At 48.0% G+C, this 8,865-nt stretch overlaps 1 protein-coding gene across 2 annotated transcripts in view; it reads left to right on the forward strand.

Annotated features, from left to right (window-relative positions):
* Window positions 1-3,914, forward strand: part of BPI (bactericidal permeability increasing protein) — a 28,037-nt gene extending 24,123 nt beyond the window's left edge. For both annotated transcript variants that reach the window (XM_031687834.2, XM_006202551.4), the window contains exon 15: window positions 705-3,914. In XM_031687834.2, coding sequence (XP_031543694.2) covers window positions 705-743 — 39 coding nt within the window. In that variant the 3' untranslated portion in view covers window positions 744-3,914. The remainder of the gene's footprint in view (window positions 1-704) is intronic.
* Window positions 3,915-8,865: the final 4,951 nt, after the last annotated feature.

Here is an 8,865-nt window from a genome sequence, read left to right on the forward strand (position 1 = left end):
TCCCAACAAATCTGATGAACCTACAAGGAAGCCATCACCCACTCCTGCATTTCTTATCATGGGCAGTGGCTTCCTGATAATCTCATGGCTCTCACGGGAAACCCCCACATCGCCCAGATTCCCTGCTCTCCCTCACCCCCCAATATCAATCAATCCCCGATTCCTTAGACCTAGGAACTACTCAGGGTAAGAGACAACAGAGAAACAGCTGACAGAGCAGAGGAAGCACATCCCCCACGTTCCCCACATTTTACCAAGTTCATCCTTAAAATTAAAAAACGACCCCATGGGCACAATTTAATTTCTTTCTTTCTGCAAAGTCTGAGTGAAGGGCAGGATGGCACAAAAGAGAAGTGGTTTTGCAGCCTTGATGGGAAGGAGGGCTCCCTTGAGCTGCCAAGAGGCAGGGATGACAAATGAAGGCCTTCACGGCAGCCCGGGGGTCTCCACGTCTGAGAAGGAAACAGCTGCTTGGGAAGCTGCGGACAGATTCACAGCGGCTGACGTGCAGACCCCAGTGGCGCGATGCCGAGTCCCTCCCGCTCACTCCTGCCTTTCCGTCTGTCCACAGACAAACCTGCTCCGCTCCCTCCTTCCCAAAAGGCAGGCTCCCACAGTTTCCTTCTAAAAACCCAGCAGCCCAACCCACACTCACAAACGGGGCTGTTCTCCCAACCGAAGCCGGCGTTCTCGTCTCTCCCCAGGATTTCCTGCTGTTCGGCGCGGACGTCCACTACAGCTGAAGGGTCCGTGCGAGCCGGGGCTGCCAGTCACGTCGGGAGGTGAGGGGCTGTCAGCGCAAGCCGCCTCTCTCGCGGCTTCCTTCTCTAGCTCTTGACCCAGTGACCCTTGCAAACGTCTCCAGACCCAGATTCAGAAATGACCTAAACATGGGGAACTTTGTTCCTTGGAAAAGTGTGTGGTGTGTATTTCAGGGATTACGAGTTTCTTTCAAGGGCTAAGGCTGCACGGACATTTCCTCCTGGAATTGCATTTCGATTGTAATCACAGTATTTCTCTTTGTGCTTCACATAGCGCGCGCGCACACACACAAACACACACAATTTGTTTTTTCTGTAACATTCTTTGTGATGGTATTATTTCTTGTTTTATGTCCATTCATTCGTTCATTGGCTGCCCCGAGTGTGGCCAAGATATAATCACCTCTTTTTATTTCTCTAAACTCTTGAGCCCCCACGTGCCTTCCTTCACAGAAAAGTCCCACTGTCCCTTTTTGAAGATAACCCTCATTCCACGCTGCCCAAGAATATCTGGGGCTTACTTAGTCCAAAGAGAGGAGGTCTTGCTTCCTAACGTCAAGCAGAGGGTGTGTAGAGTGTTATCTGTTCCCTGGGCTGGTGTTCCTACCACTGCCACATGGTGTCGCTGTTGAACAGTGATTCCGCACAGCCCAGGGTCTTCCTGTGTAGTCATCAATCCACTGTGGCTGTTGCTCCTGCCACCACCACATGGTGCCGCTAAGCCACTGTCCTGCACATCCTGTTTCCTCTGCCCCATACTGGGTTCCACGAAGTGATGGCTTTCTTGGTCCTTGCTCTCCTGCCCAGCCATTGGGCCCAAAGCAGAACACTGGACCGGGGAACAGAGGCTATTGGAATTTTTAGTCAGTCACATCCTCCACTGCAATTAGCACTCCCTCATGACTCTCCAGGCTGGTGTGGAAGCCAGATCATCAACCCAGACTGTCCTTGGACTCTTGGTGAATTTCCTTGGGGACTTTGGGCCATTTCCTCTCATGGGACATCAGGTGTGGCTATCTCAGGCCATTAGATAGGTCCTAACAGCATTGTACTTGAAATTGATTGAGCAGTCCTGGAAGACCACCTTAGCTGTTGACATTTGGCCTGAGACCAGAAGGATGAGGAAGAGTTTGAAGCGGACAGTGGGGTATGGAACGACATGATGAGGTGCAGTTTTTAAAATATTCTGTTGTGACTTCTGAAAACGTTGGAGGGGCCAGAGTGGAAAGGAGTGGGCACAATTAGGAGCCTGTTGTTGTCATTCAGACTTCATCCAGGTTGGTGATAGTGAAAATGGAGAGAAGCAGTTGTGGTGAGAAAACGCTGAGAAAAGATGTTTTAAATTTTAAAAGAAAAATGTACATGCTTCTGCTGACATCATCGACTCTGTTAAATGGTGGTAGAGATTCTGGGACCACACAGGGGAAGGGAGGGACCTGGATCAAGCACAGAACACTAATGATTTGGCTCACAGCACTTTCCATTCCCCAGGGCGGGAATTTTTCCATCTCTTAGATAGAGCCACTCCCTGGATTACACATCTGGCAAGTGGCTGAGCTAGGATTCCCACCCTTTCTGTCATCAGAGCCCATGCTCTTTCCTTTCCTCCCAGATGTCCAAATCTGATTTGTTTGGGGCTTGGCATATTTAAGGCAGGACTCCTGTGTTCAGTTGCCCAGGTTGTGCACTGTAAAAAGTCACCAGGCTCACGGAACAAAATCTTTTCTTCAAGTTGTCCACCAAGAGGGTGCACCTTTTTCTATCTGCCAAAGGCTAATGGAGGCACAGAAGAGGAAAAGAAGAAGAAACCCGTGAGGCTGGAAGGAAGAAAATGAATGGGAGCACAGCACGGGATGAAGCTGGGAGGCCTTGAAGACTGTTAAGTTCTCTAGGTTTTGTTCCAGAAAAAGAAGAGAGGCCACTGGAAAGTTTTGAGCAGGGGAATGACACAATCCAATTCATATATTTTCTTTAAAAAGTCTTTACTCATCTGGCTGGGGTGGGAGCGTAACTGTTAAGTATGGGGACATAGCCCTTCCTTCCTCCACCCTCATTTCCTCTTCCATCATTCTCTTTGGAGACCTCAGCCCCCTCCTGCACATACCCTCTACTTTCCAAAACATCTGGGCAGCCCCTGCCCTGCTTTCTATAGAAAAAAAATGCAATTATTTCTTGGACCTAAAGATGGGTGAGTGGAACACACTGTGCTCTGTGGAACTCTCTCTAATGGCTGAGAAATAGGCAGTTGTTTGGGGGTCTGATATGAGGAGCATCCCCCAACACACTCCAAATTATCTGCCACGCCGCCTTCAAAACCACTGTTTAAGCGGCTTCTCCCTTCAGGCTAAGCATTGGCTGCTTCAAGTGATAGATCTTGTGCACAGGTTTCCTCAAGGGTGCTAAGAATCTTCTAAAATTAGATTGTGGTGATAGTTGCACAGCTCTGTGAATATACTGAGACCCACTGAACTGTGCCATTTAAATGGGTGAACCTTATGACATATGAAATCTACGTCGATAAAGCTGTTGGAAAAAAAAAAAGAATTGCCCCCTCTGGACTGCCTAAAAGCCTGCCATCAGAGCAGCTTCACTTCTGGGTAAGCATTGCCCTCCTGGGGTTCCTTTTGGCGATGGTGACTTAAAGATTAAGGAGGGGTGTCAACCCTTGGGCTGTGCAACTTTCTAAATGTTACTTAACCTCTCTGATCCTCTATTTCCTCCTCTGAAACGTAGAGATAAAACCTTGCCCTCCTTTTTGGCATGAGATTGTTGAGAGGAATCAGTGGTACTAATGATAAATAATTTCATGGCATGGTGGTTAGGAGTGTGAGCTGTGGTCCCAGACACCATGGGTTCAAATCTCTGCTCTGCTATTTATCCACTGTGTGACTTTGAGCAATTAAGTCTCTGGCGTTCAATCTTTTCACCTGTAAAATAAGGTGCATAATAATAACTCACAGAGTTGTTATGAGAATTAAATATATGTGAGATCTGTGGTACAAGACCTGACAAGTAGCGATCAAAGTTAGCACTGAATATTAATAAACCCAGTAATTCTCATTATACTGTAAGGACTATATCTGGCTTGCTACAGTTGTATGCCCAATACCTGCCATACAATAGATGCTCAATAAATATTTATTTTTTAAATGATCTGGGATTTGAATCCACATCTCAAAGCCACTCATGGTTTTCAGAGTATGACCCGCAGCTGTCTACCTGGGCAGGCCTGACCCCCAGAGCCAGGACTGCTGCCCAGCTAGAAATCTGAGTTCAGTGATGGATTCACAGCATGGCCAGTCCTGTCTCTCTCAGTCTCAGCTTCCCCGTCTGTAAAAGCAAGGGCCCTCTGGACTTCCAGGAAAGGAATCCAATAAAGTGAGCTCTGGCAAATATTGAAGAATCTTTTCTTGCTGAGACATGTTCATTTTAACAGAAGCTCCTTAGAGTCCCCAAAGCTATCAAGACCCAGTGAAATGAGGCTACGGCTGGCATTTTGGATGCTGCCAGTTGTAGAGGCAGAGAAGGGGGTGGAGGGAGAGATTCAAGGGTCTTCAAGTTCCTTAAAGTCTCCCTGGGGTGAGGGGCTGTGTGTCCCCATGGCCAAACCTGCTCCAGGGGGTCTCCTAGCATCTCAAGTAGGTGGCACCATCTCAAACCACAATGGATCATCACTCACAGTACTACTTTTTTCTGTGGATCCACATGCTTCAGGGTGTGTGTGTGTGTGTGTATGCACGCGTGCACATGCTTACTGCCACAAATATCAAACTCTGCAGTGCCCTATAGAGACCCAGAACTACAGCTTTTCACAACATCCTTCCCTTCAGCTAGACCTTATGTTCTCAGGGGTGCAGGCACCGTCAGAGAAAACTGCCCTGAAAATAAGAGTGAACAGAGGTATGGAATCAGTGAGCTTGGAGGCAACTTGGAGCTCACTTAGTACCTTGTTCTCAAAGTGTGGTCCGAGATCAGCAGCACCTGGGAGCTTGTTAGAAATGCAGAGTCTCAGCTCCCAAAAGAAACTGATGAATCAGAATTTGCATTTAACAAGATCCCTGGTGTGTATATATACATATATATGTATATAGATAGATAGATACATACATACATACCAACCACACTTCTTTATCCACTTATCCATTGACAGACACTTGGGTTGTTTCCATGTCTTGGCTATTGTGGATAATGCTTCAATAAACATGGAGGTGCATATATCTCTTTGATACCCTGTTTTAATTTCCTTTGCATATATACCCAGAATTGGAATTGCTGGGTCAAATGATAGCTCCATTTTTAATTTTTTGAGGGTCTTCCATACTGCTTTCCATAGTGGCTGTATCAATTTACATTCCCACCAACAGTATACAAGTATTCCCTTATCTCCACATGCAAAAGTTATATATATAGCATATATACATACATACATACACACCCATGATGGAATATTATTCAGCCATGAAAAAGGAGGCAACCCTGTCATCTGAGGTAACAACATGGACCTTGAGGGTATTATGCGTAGCAAAAAAAGACAAATACTATATGATACTGCTTATCTGTGGAATCTAAAAAAATTGAACTCATAAAAACAGGAGAATGATGATTACCAGGAGCTGGGTGGGGAGAGGGGGTGGAGTTAGGAAGGTATTATTTAAGGTCAAAAATTTGAAACAAGTAGATAAAAAAAAGTCCTGCAGATCTAATGCACAGCATTAGATCAGAGGCAAAAATACTATATCATAAACATCAAGGTTGTTAAGAGACTAGATCCTAATTGTTCCCACCACAAAAAAGAAATGATAATTATGCGCTGTGATAGAGGTGTCAGCTAACCCTGCAGTGGAAATCATATTACAATATATAAATCTATGTAGTCAATGCGTTGTACACCTTAGACTTATATGTCAGTTATATCTCAATGAAAATCAATTTTAAAATAAAATAAATAAATAAACGAGATCCTTGGGATTCGAGAAACACTGTCCTAGTCCAAAATCTTCATCTGTGTTTGGAGGCAAAGTGAGGCTCAGAGAGGGGTGTAGCTTGCCCTGTGTCACACAGCCCATCAGGAACAGAGCCTGGACAAGGACCCAGGCTCCCACGCTGCCGGTCTGTCGCATGTTCTGGCTCTGTTTTGGCACACGCTGCTGCCTTCTCCTGGACTACCCTTGGCTCTCTCCTCTGCAAAACCTCTTGTGACCTACAAGATCCAAGAGGCTGTCACCTCTCTATGGAAGGCGGCCCCCAAAGACACCCTGGGTGCCAGGGCAAGGGTTGCTGTGTACTTTTAGTTCTGTCTTTCACAGGCTACTGTCCGTGCACAAGACCTGTGCGGACTTTGGGAAAGAATTCAGAGCACTCCACTAGAGGAAAGACACTTGCTGCGAAGGGTCAGTACACAGAAGAACTAGTGTACCAGTTGTGCCAATCAGAGCCCGGGCAGGAAACCAGAATCCAACTCATGGCTCCTGGGATTCAAATGAAGGGGTTATTTATAGAGTTGGGGGACAAGCTTAAGGAAACAGGTGAAGGAGGTGAGGCCCCCCCGGAACTAGCCTCCCTAGGCTTGAAGCAGCAAAGAAAGGAGTTGGGGTCTCCAAGCCCAGGGAGGGAACGGAGCCATAGGGGAGGAAGTGTCAGGAGTGAGGGCCAGACCTGAGATCCAAAGCAAGGAAGAAGTGCCCTGATCCCTCTCTCTTCCTGACCTCTGACCCCTCTCCCTGCTGCCCTTTGGCTGAGTCCAATTACAGATGTGGAAACTGAGTCAGCGTGCCCAAGTTCACCCAGTGGGCGAGCCAGGATTCGAACCCAGGCCATCTGGCCCCAGAGTCCATGCCCTTAACCTTCCACTTTTCTGCTTTAAGTTCATTCATCAAATTATCGACTATGTGTTGCTCAGGATTCCAGGCCCCGTGGTTTCCAAATTCCGGGTTTTCCAACGTCTTTTCAAGACTTTTGTCATCAGCACACAATAAACACCGTTCTCACTAAAGGGGGAGCAGTTTCTCTGCTGCGGGGCCTGATGGGAGTGGGAGTGTCGGTGGTGCTGGATTTCATGGACGTGGATGGACAGCCTGGAACAAGAAAAGCCCGGGGTGCTGACCAGTGTTGGAGTCACGCTGTTCCCAGGGGCCTCTGCTGGGTCCTGGGTTACCAGCAGGGACCTTGAGCTGGAGGTGGGCACCTGTGGGGGTGGAGGCCTGGCCTGGGGCCCTGGGATACGCTCGCTGGCTGACCAGGAAAGGTCTAAGGTCCGAAGGTCGCTCCTGTGGGAACTCTCGCCCCTGCAATCGGCCCCCAGCCCAGACCGCCTCAGACTGCGGCCAGAGGAAGAGTGACATCTGTGTCCCCGCAAGGTCCCCGCTCTCTAGACTGTCCTCCCCCCTCTCCAAGCTGGGAGCATCCATGGGAGTCACCTGCTCTGCCCCCTCATTTTACAGAGGGAAACTGAGGCACGAGAAGGAAACCAGGTTTACTGAGGGTCACAGGGCGGGGCAGGAGCTGAGCCAGGTGGGAACCCTGGTTTCTCACCTCCCAGCCCGGGATCGCTCCCTACCTCTGCAGACTGAGTCCAGGAAGCAGACACCGCAGGCACACTGGGAGCCCCTGGGAGCCCTTGGCAGCTGCCAAGCCTTTGTCCTTGCTCTTTGCTCAGCCTGGAATGGCGCTTCCAAAGGCTGGCTCCTCCCCACGCTGAAGGTCTCAGCTCAGCACACCACCTCAGAGAAGCCTTCCCTGACCATGGCTTTGGAACAGCGTCCCACAGATCCGGGTTCAGACCCCCGCTGGGTGACTGCAGCCTAATGATTTCACCCCTCTCAGCCTCAGTTTCTTTAGCTCAAAATGAGACTGAAATGCTCACCTTAAAGGGCTGCAGCAGAGCTGAGAGGAGGCGTGTGGCATAACCAGCATGGTGCCCGGCGCATGATAGGGGCTCAATAAATACTGCTTTCCCGCCAGTTTCCACTAATGCTGGAAGGATCATAGGATTTGAAGGCTCAGCCCTGCCTGCAGGAGCACCCAGGCAGCTCGGGGTGTGGTGACAGGGGACTCCGACAACCTCAGCCTCGGGCACAGAGGAGCAGAAAAGCCCTGGCTGTGGGCTTCCGGGCACTCAGCGCGGGAAGTTCTGATCTCAATCCCAATTCCAGTGCCTTTTATGACCCACTGGGAAAAAACTCCATCACTCCTGCCATGGGGAATTTATTCAGGCAATCATGAAGGCCCACCCAATTTCAAGGGGAGGGCACAAGCCTCCCCCTTTTGATGGAAAGAGTATCAAAGAATTTGTGGGCATATTTTTAAATGACTACAATTACAAAAAAGCAGAGAGTTGTCAAAGTAATGATGGAGAAAGTGCAGAGGATTCAGGGACCCCAAAGGAGGATCATTCTCTAATCCAGGGAAACTTGGGGGTAATCAGGGAAGGCTTCCTGGAGGTAGGGGCAGAACAAAATTCACAAATACAGGGAGTCCTTGGGAAAGGAGAGATCCCTATGAGTTAAGCACACCTTTACTATAAATTTTGATTTCCCAAATAAAATTGTATTGCCTTTACTTACTGCAAATTCACTAGATCCCAAGAAAATTAAAAACCTGAAATACCAGCAAACAAAAAGATTAAAAAAAAACAAAAAACCCTACAATCCTGCCCATCCAACCATAACTCATCCCTCATAACTCCTTGCTAAAAATTTTCCAGATTGGCAAACATGGGAATAGAACAAAGAAATAGAACCTCACTCTATAGGCATCTTTCTTTATCAAGAAAGACCTTTATTTCTGCAGCGTCTCTTTAAATGTGTCACAGTTAATGTACCCAATGCCCTTTGTTGAATGCCTTACGTTGGGTCCCACTCTTGCCTTGTCGATGTCACATGGAGCAGCAAAGGGCATCTTACTGCAGTGACATATTTCCACACTGACTTAATTATGTACCTAGAGTCAAGTTCCAGAAGTGGAATTGCTGGATCACCAGGCATGCAGGTGTGTAAGGATTTGCCAAATTGGCTTCCAGAAAATTTTACCACCAGCAAGGTTTGAGAAAGCCTGTTTTCCCACAGGAGATGGGGAATAGAGGGAGGAGGGGAAAATATCTTTTTCA

This window comes from Vicugna pacos, chromosome 19 (genome assembly GCF_048564905.1).
Source record: "Vicugna pacos chromosome 19, VicPac4, whole genome shotgun sequence".
Lineage (NCBI taxonomy): Eukaryota > Metazoa > Chordata > Mammalia > Artiodactyla > Camelidae > Vicugna > Vicugna pacos.